A 17,339-nucleotide genomic window follows, 5' to 3' on the forward strand; every position below is an offset into this window, starting at 1 on the left:
GATGTGGCGTATGTGACAAGGACGAAATGATTAGATTTTGGTGAAGATCCGGATTCGGATCCGGCTACTAGAATTTTAAAGTGATTCTTCACCATTGGGAGATCGGGCCAAAAACGATACATAGCAGGATATCTCAAAAGGTTGTAGACGGATTCGGACAAAATTTGGTAGAGATGTGGCGTATGTGACAAGGACGAAATGATTAGATTTTGGTGAAGGACCGGATTCGGATCCGGCTACTAGAATTTTAAAGTGATTCTTCACCATTGGGAGATCGGGCCAAAAACGATACATAGCAGGATATCTCAAAAAGTTGTGGACGGATTTGGATGAAACCTGTTGGACCGGTTGGGTGTCTGACAAGGACAATTCTCTTCAATTTTGGTGAAGATCCTGATCGAGCCAGTAAAAATTTTAAGTGATTGGCCAATCAGGTGGAGGTATGCTCTCTACTGAGCGTCGTTCTAGTTTGTATCTTTGATATATCTCAAACTTTGCAATGAAAGGAAGCTATTGTGTTCGCTGCGAATTGCTCTGTTTCTTCCTCGTTGTTTTGTATCCACTTACAATCACTTGAAGCTCTCGTAACGAAGGGAACGTAAGGAGTTTTGATATATTCTCTTTTGAATGGAACTTGAGTGTGTTTTCACATGGAGCCCCATTGCATTGTCCATGTGCATGATATCATGGTTGTGTTTGTGTGTTTAGGAGAGCCCATCAAACATGACCCAGAATTCCGTGGACCAGTAAAGAAACGGTGAGACTTACTACAGTGGTGGCCCAGCTAGGTGGAGAAGGCCAAAAAAAAAACACATTGGGACCTATCGTCCTGCACTGAACGACACAATCAATAACCTCAAAACATCCGTATAAACATACGTGGTATCTTTAAAAGAATGGCACAAAAAAGAAAGCATGTTGCAATGAGTTTGAATTCCTTTTGAACTATCCAAACTTGTAAAATTAGTTTTTATGCCTCTGCCGGCAAAGTCGCCGGAGGCATCATGCTTTCGGGTTGTCTGTCCGTCCGTCCGTCCCGGCTAAACCTCGTTTTTCTCAGCAACCATATGTCCGATTGAGACGAAACTTTCAGGGTAGGAGTGACACCCATGCAGAATGTTTTATGATAATTGTGACGTCATAGGTCATGTGGTATGGCAGCCATCTTGGATTAAAAGCAAATGATAAAAATATATTTCTCAGAAACCGCTGAATAGAAAAATTTGAAACTTGCCACATTGTCAAGTGCTCCCAATGGGGAACAAAATCATGATAATGATGACATCATATGTGAAGTGGTATACCAGCCAAAAATGTTTTAATCGAATTCCTTATCCTAAAAATCAGAAATTGCCTGCACATGATCTATGAACCATTTGTTTTGAAATATTAAATTTATGATATCATAGGTCACTTGGTTTGGCAGCCCACTTTGATAGAAAAACGAACCTTATCCGATCAACACGAAACTTCACAAACGCGATCCCTTACCCATACATATGCAGAGTGATGGCATCTACGCGTTGTGGGACTATGCGGAGGCATATTGGTGACACAGTCGCATTGTTCTAGTTTCAAAATGTTTTTTCAATTGTTTTAAATAGATCCTGTTTACCTCTTGCTTTATATATCAGATTTCTTGTTTCTTTTGCTTCAGGTATCAGGGGTTTATTTCCTCCTATTGCTATGTTTTTAGTTACAGAGGTCAAAAAGAACTAGATAACAAAATTAATATGGTCAACAAACCGACAAGGCAGAGAGGAACAAGTGTTTAAGGGGCTTCCATACATAGGTGGCAGCGATAGTCCTGATGTAGGTAGAGGGTATCTTGGATATTGATGGGTGTGGAAGAGCTCTAACTTGAGGTTTCGGTCAATCTCCTAGAGGATGTGAGGTGCAATCTTGAAAGAATGGAGGGAATAACATAATGGGATATAGTTGGTGGAGTGATTACAGGAGAGGGATGACGGAGTGGAGGTGAGCAGGAAGCTTAGGGTTGGAGAGGATAACAAGGTGCGGGGTGTACTCAGGCAAGTTTTACTCGGGATGAAGGATGGGGCGGAGAACAGAAAGAACGAAAAATGGTATATCGAGAGGAGGAAACAACAATGGATGAGTAGGAGTAGGTAAAGACAAGACAGGTGATGAGCAAGACTGAAGGAATGGTGGAAATGACAGTAAAGACCACCAACCTGCCTTTGGTGAGGAGGAGTATACCTTCAGCTGAGTTACAGGGACGGTACGTTTCACTAATGCCTTATATAGGTGATCCAAAGATTCAAAGCATGGTGTTAGTTTCATCACCACAACTGAAGACTACTTCCTGAGGATAAGGAGGATGCAAATTTGAAAAGTTAATGATTAGCATGAACCTTTGGTGGGTACACAGACAATTGGCCTGTTGGGCGTTCCCATCTGAACACACACAATAAATCCTGACTTTGGGCTAAAATTCCACATATTAGTCAGGTTCACTATGTTAACAAATATAATTTCTTTCAAAATTTTGGGATTAGCAAACCTGTACATTTTTGGAATCTTCAGAGCATGGAGAATCTGAAAATCAATGTTGGCATTTGCACAGACACCTGCATGGCCGCCATTTTGGATTTTGAAAATGGCCGCCATAAAATACATATTTTGCGCTATGTCGGCTTCTAGTCAACCTAGAGACTTAATTAAATATGCTAATCCTATGTTTTCTGGGTCAAGGAATCCAATAAAGGCCTCAAAATAGTGCTCAGGATTATAGAAAAGCAACAAACAAAGGTAATTGAAAACCATTGTCTTTATATTTGTGATATAACTGTATTACATAATACATGATATTGCAAGTCCTTTGAAGTTATAGGTTGGTATAGGAAGTTATAGGTAGTATCAGATTGAACTATAAATCCTACACACAGGATCTACGAGGTCTACACCGTTCAGGAATATGCTTTTACAGATCTTCATCACTGTCCTGAGTGTCATTTTCGCAAAGGTGTCGACGCAAATGTAAACATTAATTTTTGGATTCCTCATGCTCTGAATATTCCAAAAATGTATAGTTTTGCTAATCTACCAAAATTTTGAACGAAAAAACATCGTGAACCTGACTATATTTTCCATTTGATTATTGTCTTATGTTCTTTCTACAGTTCATGCCTGGTATTGGCATAACGGTTAATTAAGGTGACTGGCTTAATTTAGAGCCCCTGTTGTGCCGTTAAAATAACACTTGGCAGAATCTGACACTAGGTGGAACCTAGAACCAATAACACGAGGTGGAACCTAGAACCAATAACACGAGGTGGAACCTGGAACCAATAACACTAGGTGGAACCTGGAACCAATAACACTAGGTGGAACCTGGAACCAATAACACGAGGTGGAACCTGGAACCAATAACACTAGGTGGAACCTGGAACCAATAACACGAGGTGGAACCTGGAACCAATAACATGAGGTGGAACCTGGAACCAATAACACTAGGTATAACCTGGAACCAATAACACGAGGTGGAACCTGGAACCAATAACACGAGGTGGAACCTGGAACCAATAACACGAGGTGGAACCTGGAATCAATAACACTAGGTGGAACCTGGAACTAATAACACGAGGTGGAACCTGGAACCAATAACACGAGGTGGAACCTGGAACCAATAACACGAGGTGGAACCTGGAACCAATAACACGAGGTGGAACCTGGAACCAATAACACGATGTGGAACCTGGAACCAATAACACGAGGTGGAACCTGGAACCAATAACACGAGGTGGAACCAATAACATGAGGTATAACCTGGACCCAATAACACGAGGTGGAACCTGGAACCAATAACACGAGGTGGAACCTGGAACCAATAACACGAGGTGGAACCTGGAACCAATAACACGAGGTGGAACCTGGAACCAATAACACTAGGTGGAACCTGGAACTAATAACACGAGGTGGAACCTGGAACCAATAACACGAGGTGGAACCTGGAACCAATAACACGAGGTGGAACCTGGAACCAATAACACGAGGTGGAACCTGGAACCAATAACACGAGGTGGAACCTGGAACCAATAACATGAGGTGGAACCTGGAACCAATAACACGAGGTGGAACCTGGAACCAATAACACGAGGTGGAACCTGGAACCAATAACACTAGGTGGAACCTGGAACCAATAACACGAGGTGGAACCTGGAACCAATAACACTAGGTGGAAACTGGAACCAATAACACTAGGTGGAACCTGGAACCAATAACACGAGGTGGAACCTGCCATTTGACAGGCTGAGTTAATACTCAAACCAGACTATAAACTGAGCCTGTCATCCTTCCGTAGTCGGCAAAATGAGTACCAGCTTACTGGTAACATGGACATTATAACAGCGGCACAGCCACACTTCCAGAAAATGATGCAACCAAGCAGCCACAGTTTGCATAAGAAACAACATATAATTCAAGTCAATTATATATTTGCGCCATTCTTTCATGCACACACGATACTTTTTTGTATACTAAGTCGAGGTTCGTATAAGAGCTAACACATATAACATATAATAAAGGGAGTGAGAGACCAGAGGGGGGAGTGAGGGATACACAACAACAGTAAAGAACAGGGACATGAGGAGATTTGTGGAAGGGAGAGGGCTGGGCGGGGTACACGGGATAAACAAAATGGACACCACAATGACTTGCAGAAAGAAAACGGAATTTGAAGGAGGTGCATTTGGGGTGGATTAACGGGGGCAGAAAAGATCAAGGTTTTGGATGGGGGAGTATACCTCCAGCCTCATCACATAAGAGATGGTGGTGAACAATTGTTTTGAAGACCTGGAGGGTGGAGTGGGATTGAAGAGAGTGTGGGAGTTTGTTCCAGAGGCGAAAAAAAAGAGGAATGAAAGAGTGAAGGTGAACAGAGAGTCTTGATTATGGTAGATTCACCAGAAGAGGGTTGCTGCTGGCAGATCTCTTGCGTCCTCCAGGAATATTTGGGGGACAGAGCACAGATAGGGCTGGGGGGAGCTTGGCCGGAGAGGAGTAGGTATAAGACAGAAATACCACCAACCTGCCTGCGGTGAGAGAGTGAAAGGCCATCAGAATCAGCTTCATCGCAGGAGATTCCAATGATTCTGAAACCAATGATTCCACAGCGTAAAGTCGAGCTACAATGCATTCAGAAAGTATTCAGACCCCTTCACTTTTTTCACATTTTGTTATGTTGCACCCTTATGCTGAATTCCTTTAAATTCATTTTTTCCCTCATCAATCTGCACTCAATACCCCATAATGACAAAGAGAAAACAGGATTTTCGAAAGTTTTGCAAATTTATTAAAAAGAAAAAACTGAAATATCACATTGGCATAAGTATTCATACCCTTTGCTATGACACTTGAAATTTAGCTCAGGTGCTTCCCATTTCTCTTGATCATCTTTGAGATGTTTCTACACCTTGATTGGAGTCCACCTGTGGTAAATTCAATTGATTGGACATGATTTGGAAAGGCACACACCTGTCTATATAAGGTCTCACAGCTGACAATGCATATCAGAGCAAAAACCTTCCAGAAGGACAACCATCACTGCAACACTCCACCGATCTGGGCTTTCTGGCAGAGTGGCCAAACAGTTCTATCCTGGTTTCATCAGACCACAGAATCTTGTTTCTCACAGTCTGAGAGTCCTTTAGGTGCTTTTTTGCAAACTCCAAGCGGGCTTTCATGTCGGTCTTTCACTGAAGAGAGGCTTCCGTCTGGCGACTCTGCCATAAAGCCCAGATCGGTGGGGTGTTGCAGTGATGGTTGTCCTTCTGCAAGTTTCTCCCATCTCCACACAGGATCTCTGGAGCTCAGCCAGAGTGACCATCGGGTTCTTGGTCACCTCTCTTACCAAGGCCCTTCTCCCCCGATTGCTCAGTTTGGCCGGGAGGCCAACTCTAGGAAGAGTCCTGGTTGTTCCAAACTTCTTCCATTTAAGAATTATGGAGGCCACTGTGCTCTTGCGAACCTTCAATGCAGCAGAGATTTTTTTGTAGGCTTCCCCAGATCTGTGCCTCGACAAAATCCTGTCTCTGAGCTCTGCAGGCAGTTCCTTCGACCTCATGGCTTGGTTTTTGCTCTGATATGCATTGTCAGCTGTGAGACCTTATGTAGACAGGTGTGTGCCTTTCCAAATCATGTCCAATCAATTGAATTTACCACAGGTGGACTCCAATCAAGGTGTGGAAACATCTCAAAGATGATCAAGAGAAATGGGAGGCACCTGAGCTAAATTTCAAGGATCATAGCAAAGGGTCTGAATACCTATGTCAATGTGATATTTCAGTTTTTTCTTTTTAATAAATTTGCAAAACTTTCTCAAATCTTGTTTTCTCTTTGTCATTATGGGGTATTGAGTGTAGATTGATGAGGGAAAAAATGAATTTAAACGATTTCAGCATAAGGCTGCAACACAAAATGTGAAAAAAGTGAAAGGGTCTGAATACTTTCTGAATGCACTGTACATACGTATATATATATATATATATATATATATATATATATATATATATATATATATATATATATATATATATATATATATATATATATATATATATATATATATATATATATACAGTATATATATATATATATATATATATATATATATATATATATATATATATATATATATATATATACATATATATATATATATATATATACATATATATATATGTATGTATGTATGTATGTATGTGTATATACAGTCACGTGAAAAAGTAAGTACACCCCATGTAAAGTTTTGACTTTTTCAAGATATTTCAACATACAGCTATTTGATCTTCATTTCAACAATATTGATAGATAAAAGTGATATTATATAACAAATATCATGCAACATTTACATTTTGTAGTCCATTGTATAATTTAAATAAACATAAATGCAAATTTCGCATGTGGAAAAAGTAAGTACACCCCGACATTTATCACTACTTCAAATACCTAAAATTAGAATCAGGTGCACCAGCTCAGAACATCGTTAGAGAGGATCTTGGAGGAACCTGTCTTATTTAAACCTCAAACATTTAGTTTGGTTTGCTCTTTGTTGTTGAAGTGTGTGGCGTCACCATGCCTAGATCAAAAGAGCTCTCTGAGGCCTTCAGAAAGAAGGTTATAGATGCCAACGAGTCTGGGAAGGGATCTAAAAAGATCTCCAAACAATTTGAAATCAATCATTCGATTGTCCAGAAGATCATCGACAAATGGAGAAGATTCCAAACAACTGCCAACTTGTTAAGGCCAGGCCGCCTCAGCAAGTTCAGCCCGAGAGCAGACCGCAAGATGCTGAAAGAAGTCTCTAAGAACCCCAGAATGTCATCACGGGACCTACAGGTAGCTCTTGCCACTGTTGATGTCAAAGTGCACGAGTCTACCATTAGAAAGAGGCTGCAAAAATTTGATCTACATGAGAGGTGTGCCAGGAGGAAACCTTTGCTGTCCAGAAAGAACATCAGGGCAAGACTAAAGTTTGCCAATGAACACCTAGGCAAAGACCAGCACTTCTGAAACAATGTGCTCTGGACAGATGAGTCAAAGGTAGAGCTATGTGGCCACAGTACCAGAAGACATGTTTGGCTAAAACCAAAGACAGCATTTGACCACAAGAACCTGATACCAACTGTAAAGCATGGTGGTGGAAATATTATGGTTTGGGGCAGCTTTGCTGCATCAGGGCCTGGGAAGCTCACCATCATAGAATCCACTATGAATTCTTCATTGTACCAGAGGGTGCTTGAGGATAATGTGAGGCCATCTCTCAGAAGTTGAAGCTCAACCGAAGGTGGACCTTGCAACATGACAATGACCCTAAACATACCAGTAAATCCACCAAGGAATGGCTGAAAAGAAAGAAATGTAGGGTTCTGGAATGGCCAAGTCAAAGCCCGGATCTAAATCCCATCGAGATGTTGTGGGGGGATTTGAAACGAGCTGTTTTTTGCAATCGTGCATGCTGTGCAACAATTTTTTTGTTGAATAAATTATTGCAAAATCAATCTTTCATTGTTTTTTGTTCAATTAGATCACCTTTATCTATAGATACTGTTTAAATGAAGATCAAATATTGATATGTCCACATATGTTAAAAAGATTTTAAAAACATTTCATGGGGTGTACTTACTTTTTCCACATGCGATATTTGCATTTATGTTTATTTAAATTATACAATGGACTACAAAATGTAAATGTTTCATGATATTTGTTATATTATATCACCGTTATCTATTAATATTGTTGAAATGAAGATCAAATAGCTGTATGTTGAAATATGTTGAAAAAGTCAAAACTTTACATGGGGTGTACTTACTTTTTCACGTGACTGTATGTATATATGGGAAAAATAAAACTTTTTCAATTTCCTAATCTATTTTGTTTGGTGCTTGTGCTGTTGCTGCTATTACTTATCTTTTTTGTATGTTTCATCATCTAGGCTTGGCTTATAGGATCACCATTGGTCCATTATTGGGAGCTAGAGACCCAACTCGAGGGTTGGACATTGTGGAGCTAGTTGGAGTAATGATTTGCCCAGTTTGCCGGCAATAACTCAACCTATACTTTTCATCCAAAGACACCATAGGATATGAATGTCCACTGACCAATGCTCTCAGACGGGTCAATGTGATGGACGGCACACTTCGTGATGTAACCAGTGGTGTAGTCTACGTGATACGCAGGTATACGCCGTATACCCACCTGGAAAGGTCCAGGATTTCCGTGTACCTACTTAAAAATGCGCGAGGATACGTAACAACATAGTTTCGTGACAGAACTTTCACACTTTCATTCATAAAATGCGCTATATAAATATTTTATTGTGCAATGCACACCTCAGATGCCCGAGTACAACTACAAACATATTTGGAAAGCTTTGTAGACTACCAGGCTACCCACCCTCCCCTTCTTACTCCACCCCAAGCACACTGCCAGCAAACCAGGTGGAACAGGAGCTGGGCTGTCTGTTAGTGTTCCATCCTTTTTCCAGGGCTTGTGGACTAACACAGTGAACACAGTATGGATACTTTGATGATGTTAAGTGCCTTTTCAACCTTTATTCGTTAACACATTCACATAACATCTAAGCTAAATAGCTCTTACCTGGCTGAGTCTTGTTGCTAAAAAATTGAAAATAAATTGATGTTGATAACACATAACCAGTCTTTCAGAATGCTCTCAATTACGTGTAGATGCATACTGTATGCATCAGTGAGTGTGGTGTGGTGGTGCTTATGGGGTGTCGCTTCAGGACGGGTGTCGCTCCGGGGCGCGTCGCTCTGGGACGGGTGACTATGAGGCTGGAAGGGAAAAATCACAGTATACCCACTACAAAAAAACTAGACTACACCACTGGATGTAACGGTCTTCCTGAGAAACACCAATTTGACAGTTTACAGAATAGTCTGATTGGGGATGAAACCCAGACACAACCTCTGAGCTTTCCTGTCGGTATTCCTTTTATACTTGTAATGAATGCTAACGAACGAAGTGAATTGAAGAGATCATCTGCAATATCTAATGTTTTGTACTTTTTTACATTTCACAGGAGTTGTACAGACATCATTTGTCTCGTACTCTTCTTGGCCTTCATCCTCGGTTACATCGCTGTTGGTGTCTTGGGTAAGGAAAACGATCCATTCCTTTCCTGCCGTGCTTGCTCTCCAATTTGAAATATCATTTGAAATGAAGGAAAACGGATTTCCGACAGCGGACATGTTTGTTGTGCAATTGATGCCGAATGAAAATAATAAAAATGGATGAATGTTGAGTAACAAATTAATAGATAAAAACTGTGAAATATTACTCAATTGGAGAGCGTTTTCCTCTCTCTCTCTGTTTAATGTGGTGGGCAGCATGGCTACACGGAGACCCCAAGAAGGTGATTTATCCCACCGAATCAGATGGAAACTTATGTGGCTTTGGAAATTACAGGTAAAAGTTTTCTTTGTTTTTGTTGTTCTCGTGCCCTCATAATCAATGTGAACTCACCTTACTACATGTCAGGAGTAAGTTATGTTGGATCAGATTTGGTGCTTATACATTGTGATGAAACCTCAGAGAAGTACAATGTGGAGTCAAGATAACTCACTCGGTCAAAATCCTGCTCTCGTATTTGGCTCCATTTTGGTGTTTTGTTCTCCATTTTTGCCTGTCTTCAAAATATTGGCCTGTACTATCTTACACTTTTTATGTGTTGGCAGAATAGCTTGTGTACGTGCACGATTGCTTGAGCTGTCTGGCCTGAGTTCTAATCTCGGCCCAGCTATAAATTGTCATCCTGGTGTTCACAGGTGGGGCGACGCATCAATGTCTGTGCTGTCCATCAAATGGACGTTAATTCAGAGGACCCATCTGTCAAGATTTTGGACACTTAATACTTTTTTATTTAAAAGATTTTAAACGAAAAAATATGAAGAACATTGTGACAAAACTGAACGCACAATCATTAGCCGAAAGACAGGAAAAGCTTCTTCAAGCAGTCAGATGGACCTTGACTCCAAAACAAAATTCCATGGCCATACAAGCCCTTATACTACTATAACAGCAACATCAGCAAGACAAAATTCAACTTGCTGGGTTTATGGCTAGGCCTGTATAACATTTAAAGTTGCATAACACAAAGTGTACTTTGAACAAGGTCAATGCTTCATTTGCATAACGCACACGTCATAAATGATATCAGACTGCGTTGCCCAATCAATGTAAATATCAACATGGCAGTCATAAGTCTTCAACAATTTGAGGTAAATTTTAATTTTGATGTGGTCTTTTTTAATTCCAAAATGTCAAAAAGGACAGGGAGGTTTTTCTGTATGCATAGTCCATGCTCCTGGAAGAGCTAGTACTAGTATACTGAATGGTTCAGGACATAACAGGACAAAATGAACAGGAGGGAGGGGGGGAAACACCAACAGCAGAGTTAAAGGCAAAGATAGAGGAAAACTTGGACAAACAATGGGTGTGAGGAGCAATTGGGGGCAGGAAACTCACAGGAGGGGGAATCTGGAAGCTTGGAAGGAAAAGAGATTGGGTGCGGTGAGGTTAGTGAGGGTAGAAAAGATCATGGTTTTGTCTTGGTGATGATCTGAGATGGTGGTGAACAGCCATCTTGAAGACCTGGTTGAAAGAACTAAATTGAAGTTGTGGATGTTGGTTCCACAGGTGAGAAAAACGAGAAACGAATGACTGGAGAGGTGAACTGTTATCCTAGATTTAGGTAGTTTCACCAGAAGGGGGTTGATGGTGGACCGTGTGCGCCCTGCAGAAACCTTGGGGGTGGGGAAGGAAGGGTGCAAAGCACAGAAAGAGCAGAGGGCGCAAGACCAGAGAAGAAGTGGTAGAAGGCAGAGAGATCACCGACCTGTCTGCGATGGGAAAGTGATAGGCCCATGGACTCGCCCTCAACACGGGAGATTCCAATTATATTGCAGGCCTTAGTTTCCATGGCATCAAGCTGAGCAAAGTGTGACACAGGGGAGCCTGTCCAGGAGGAGAGCAGTATTCCATTAAGCTGTAAACTAAGGCCTTGTATGTGGATAGGAGTTCAGCTGTGCCAAGTAAGGACTTTGTAAGACGGACAATGCCCAGACTCCGAATGGCTTTAGAGGCCAGCTTTGAGCGTTGAACAGTTTCGAAGGCAGTAAGTACTGACCTGAAAATGGCAGCTTGGATGAGATGAGATATGTGCGGGATGACCAGTGTCATGCCGTTCGAAGCTTGGTGGGACGATTGGGCCCTGTGCTGCGGGATTGGAAGGCCTGGGATTTGGCGGACCCAAGAAGGAGAGGGGCCTGAGATTTGGCGGACCCGAGTGTGAGGGGGACCTGAGCGGTGGTAAACCTCCTCTTGCAGGGCTCTGTCTACTGAGGATGTCAGAGACCAAGGTGAGATCAAGGCCAGATGTGACGGCTTCCAAGTGCACGACAGCTTTGGTGAGGCAGAAGGCCGTGCACGTGACCTCTCCCTGCGGGGCTCCATCCATAGAGAAAGTCTGAGACCGAGGTGGAATCGACGAATGCACCAGATGTAGCAGATTATGGGTGTACGGCAGCTTTTATGAGGCAGAAGGCCGCGCACGTGGTGCCCAAAATCCCATGGATAGTTGTGTGGGACGTGGCCTGGCCTGGCAGCTTGCTGGGTTTTTCCGACCCTGTCCTGAACACCACAGGATGACACGGATGACCAAATGAGCTTTAACTCCAAGGCGTTCAATCAAATGGCAACCCTTGTTATACGCGCGGGGGGGAATAGACAGGGGGTGGTGGGAGGCAGGGAGGGGGGGGGGGGGAAGAGCCTCAAGCGCTTACCTTCATGGATCCACTGGCAGTCTTCGAACCTGCAACAATGAACTCAAACCGACACGGAATTAAAATGTACAAAATAAAGAGGTTATTGAGAATAAATCCCAGCAACAAGAACATTCACAATAAACTAATATCCTAAATGGGACGTCTCCATAGACTCAAATACACACAAAGGGAAATATAAAAGAACGAAAGTAAAAAAATGTGTGTTTGTTCCGTGGGCATTTAACTCCGAGCTGCTCTTGAACTTCGTCAGGAATCGTCCACACCCCCGCGACCCGCGTCCTTAGCGGGAACAGCATGCTTTGCCGCGCAGCTCACGAGCGGGAACCAGGCCTCCATGCACAATTCGCTCCTCTAGCTGTTGAGCGCGCAGTGAGCAGGCCGCGTCCGTCCACTCGTGTCTGCTCCACATAGCATCGCCGCCTCTCCGGTTCACTCGGCACGGCCCTCAGCCATCACAAAGCCACGGCCAAGCACACCAGAGTCCACAAGCCGCGACCGCCTTTCCTCACGATCTTCGAAACCCAAAGTTAGGGATATAAAATGCGGACTGCACAGCACCAATGTCCCATGCAAGAGAGCAAAAATGCCACCGTTCGCTATGAACTCCCAGGTGTAAGGGGTAGAAAATGTGAGAAAAATGTCTTTTGTCTTCATGTCAGACAGCCAAGAGAGGAAAATGTAGAGGAGAGCGTTCTTTTATACTCAAGGCTCTGACATCATCCGTGCCTACTCCACCAATCCAAAAGTCCTATCTTAGCAGTCCTTGCGCCAATCAATCCCGGACCAATCACTGATCTTCGGGGCGTGGCCTCCCGGACCTCCTGTGCCTGTGTGCTCACCAGGTTGGTGGTATCAGCGGGAAGTTACCCTGCGCTCGCGAAGCGAAAAGTGGGGTTAAGCATTCAGTTGTGTACGTGTGCCATCTGACTGTGTCAAGTGTGTCATGTGCCATACGTGTGTGTGCCGCACATGTCTGCATTTTAAAAATTCATTTTCTCGGCAACCGTTGGTCCGATTGACACGAAATTTTACCATAGAAGCGCCACCGCATGTATAATTTTTTTAGTCATAATTATGACTTCATAGGTCACGTGGTACGGACGCCATATTGGAAAAACATTACACCTCTATATCTCCCAAACCGCTCAATGGAAAAAAAATGAAATATGGCTCATTGTCAAGTACTCACCATAGGGAATAAGATATGTTGATGGTGATGTCATTGGTGCCTTAATTATGATGTCATAATTCGACAAGTACAACGCTTGATCTGATCAGTATGAATATAACAAAAATTCATCTGCAACTATTAGTCCGATGGACACGAAATTTTCAGAATATGTGCGGCTCCTCCTGTAGAATTTTCTAATGATAATCATGACGTCATAGGTCATGTGGTACAGGCGCCATCTTGGAAAAACCGAAAACTTTTGCACCTCTATATCTCCAAAACCGCTGCATGGAAAAAATTGAAACATGGCTCATTGTAAAGAACTCCATATGGGGAATAGGTGTTGTTAACGATGACGTCATTGGTGCCATTATTATGACGTCATAATTCGATAGGGACAATGCTTAGTCTGATCAGTTTGAAATGTATTGAGCATGACCTATGCAACAATTATATTAGAGAATATAAATTTAAGATGTCATCGCTCACGTGGTCTGGCAGCCATATTGGATCAAAGATAAAAATGTTAAAAAAACAGAAGAGTTGGCTCGCAACAAGTTTACTGCGCAGGGTAAGTATTCTATGAATACCATCTAGATCCCCATGGGGAGTAGTTGACAATGAGCCAGGTCTCATTTTTTTTTTCCACGGAGTGGTTTCAGAGATATAGAGGAGTGAAGTATTTCCAAGATGGCGCCAGCACCACGTGACCTATGACGTCATAATAATCATTAAAATATTCCACAGGAGGAGGCCCTCCTATGGTGAATATTTCATGTCAATCAGACTAACGGTTGCCGAGAAAATGACTTTTTAAAATGCAGACATGTACGGCACACACACGTACGGCACATGGCACACGTATGTACATACGTAACTGAATGCTTAACCCCACTTTTTGCTTCGCGAGCGCAGGGTAACAACTGAAGTTGGTGAAACGGTTCTCCGCCGACATCCGAATGGAATTTGGCCTTGATAAGTGTGCCAAGTGCACATTCCTGCAAGGTAAATCAACAAAAATGAACAACATAAAATTCGACATGAAAACAACAATACAGGAGTTAGACAAAAAAGCATCTTACAAATACCTTGGAGTGGAAGCGCGCCACCAAATTTGTCATAAAAATGCGCAAAACAATTACCAAAGAGTACCTGCGTAGAGCGAGGTTGATCCTGAAACCATATTCTCCACTCTCCCTGAACTGCCCTCTCTACACCCCACCCCCAGGAGTACCTCTGGCTACGGCTTCCTCTCCTCTCCCACCTTTTGTTCATATAAGTGATCTGTACCGTCCTCCAAACAGTGATGACTCCATTTACATTTCACTGTCTGACAACATGGACCAACTTCTATCCACTCATCCCAACTCTCTCTTCCTCATATGTGACGACTTCAACCGTCATCAGGCCAGCTGGCTGGGTGTGGGTACCTCCCTCTCCAGCCATGGCATCTCAGCAAAGGACTTCTACAACTCATTGAGACTGACACAATCTTTCAATTTCCCAAACCTGATCTCTGTCAACAGAGCATCTTCTCTTCTAGACTTGGGTATGACAAACTTCCCTGCAAATGTCTGCTGTTCTTCTTCTGCTCCAATCGATTCTTCTGATCATTTGTTTGTTAAAGTGCACATCTCTCTGGCCATTCTCAGGGAGCCTCCTCAACGTCGACGAGTCTGGCATTTCACTCAGGCCGACTGGCATGGTCTTCAAGCAGCCATCAATCATCTGGACTGGTCTCCCTTCTCTACTGTCTCTGACATCAACTCATCCTGGGAATTCTTCCAAAGTAAGCTGCTCTCTATCATGGACAGATTTATCCCATCTCGTCTTCAGTTGTCATACCCTTCCTCCCGTCCATGGTACACTGAATCTTGTGGAGAGGCAGTTGCCCTGAAGCAACTTGCCTTTGCCTCTTGGAAGGCAAATGCAACTGAAGGCAATTTCAGTTCCTTTCAGAATGCTCGGAACAAGTGTGTGTCTCCCCTCAAGAGTGCCAGGAAGCACTATTTCTCTACTCTCAAGACTGAACTCTCAAACCTGTCTCCCTCCTCCAAATCCTGGTGGCGTCTTGTCAAATCTGTTTCTGGTGTTTGTTCCCTGTCCATCCCCCCCCCTTACCTCAAACGGCTACACAGCTGACACTGCATGTGACAAAGCCAAATGCCTCAACTCTGTGTTTGCCTCAAAATCTCGTGTCTCAAACCCATCGCTACCTGCATCCACCTTACCTGGCCATACACAGCTGCTCCTCGACTCTGTGTCCTTCTTTTCCGACAAGGTGGAGAAGCTTCTGTCAAACCTCGACTCTGATTCTGCAACTGGATCAGACGGCATCAGCCTACAGGTCCTAAAATCCTGCTCTTCCACTCTTTCACACCCTCTCTCAATTCTCTTTACCCTCTCTTTTGCTCAAGGTCATCTGCCATCTGCTTGGAAATCTGCCAACATTACTGCTTTACACAAAAAGGTGCAAAAACAGATCCTTGCAACTACAGACCAATCAGCCTGCTCCCAATTATCAGCAAGGTCATGGAATCGATCAGCGCTTCTGACATCAAATCCTTCCTCTTCTCCAATGGCTTGATCTCGGATCATCAATTTGGATTAAGACCAGGTGATTCTCCTCTGGACATGCTGCTTCTGCTGTCTCAACAATGGATGGAGGTCCTCAATGTCAAACAGGAAATCAGAGCTGTCTCCCTTGACATATCACGTGCCTTCGATACTGTCTGGCACCCCGCTCTGCTCACCAAACTCTCCTCCTATGGTATCCATGGAAATCTCCACGCTTGGCTTGCATTCTTCCTCTAGTCGTAGTCAACGTTTGGTCCTGAATGTAATTCTCTCTTCTTCCCTTCCTGTTCAGGCTGGAGTTCCTGAAGGCAGTGTTCTGTGTCCTGTGCTTTTTCTGGTATTCATCAATGATCTTTCCGACTCTCTGGAAAATCCTCTCTATCTCTTTGCTGATGACTCCACTCTCTGCCGCTCCAGATCTCAACCCTCAGATCGGGAGGCAGCAGCCCCTTCACTCTCTGCAGCCCTGGACAAAATCACAAACTGGTCAAATAAGTGGAACATGTCTTTCAATCCTGACAAATCTCACACTCTCACTTTGTCTCTCCCAAAACACCATCTGGACAACCCTCCCATCTATTTTCTGAACAATCTTCTTGAAGAAGTTCTTTCACTCAAGCTTTTGGGTCTCACTAACTGCCATGATCTCTCCATGCCAAAATCAAGACTCTCTGCTCACCTTCACTCTTTCATTCCTCTTTTCTCCCGCCTCTGGAACAAACTATCACACTCTCTTCAATCCCTCTCCTCCCTCCAGGTCTTTAAACAGCTGTTCACCACCATCTCTTTTCTTCCCCCATACAAAACCTTGATCTTTTCTGCCCCCGTTAAGGCACCCCAAATCCACCTCTTTAAATCCCCAACTTCTTTCCTGAAATTCGTAGAAGTGTTCATTTGCTTTACACCATGTACACCTCCCTCCTCCCCTAGCCCTCCCCCTTCCACAGATCTACCGACGTCCCTGTTCTCTGCTGTTGTTGTGCTTGTGTTCTTCCCTCTCTCTCTCCCCCTCTTGTCTCCCACTCCTTTCATTGCATGTTTTATGTGTGTGCGCATGTTTTCATGTTCAATGTGTTCGCTCGTACACGAGCCTCGATTCTGTATACAAATATATATATATATATACCCTGCAAAAACTGCAAAAAAAGAAACGTAAAAGTGATTTTAGATGTATATTTTATATATCATATAAATAATCAACAGATGGTAATCGATTGTTCAAAATTGGCACACATCATTCTCATTGACCCAGGTTCCATATGGCA

General features: G+C 43.0%; 1 protein-coding gene across 2 annotated transcripts in view; it reads left to right on the plus strand.

The window, feature by feature from the left end:
• Positions 1-671: 671 nt before the first annotated feature.
• The window catches only part of LOC137417471 (choline transporter-like protein 4), an 80,437-nt gene continuing 63,769 nt past the window's right edge, over positions 672-17,339 (plus strand). For both annotated transcript variants that reach the window (XR_013621223.1, XM_078767540.1), the window contains exons 1-3: positions 672-757; positions 9,563-9,636; positions 9,870-9,948. Coding sequence is in view for 1 of the 2 variants with exons in the window: in XM_078767540.1 (XP_078623666.1) it covers positions 687-757; positions 9,563-9,636; positions 9,870-9,948 (224 nt within the window). In the remaining variant the exon portion in view is untranslated. The remainder of the gene's footprint in view (positions 758-9,562; positions 9,637-9,869; positions 9,949-17,339) is intronic.

Source organism: Myxine glutinosa, chromosome 13 (genome assembly GCF_964187855.1).
Source record: "Myxine glutinosa chromosome 13, kmMyxGlut1.1, whole genome shotgun sequence".
NCBI lineage: Eukaryota > Metazoa > Chordata > Myxini > Myxiniformes > Myxinidae > Myxine > Myxine glutinosa.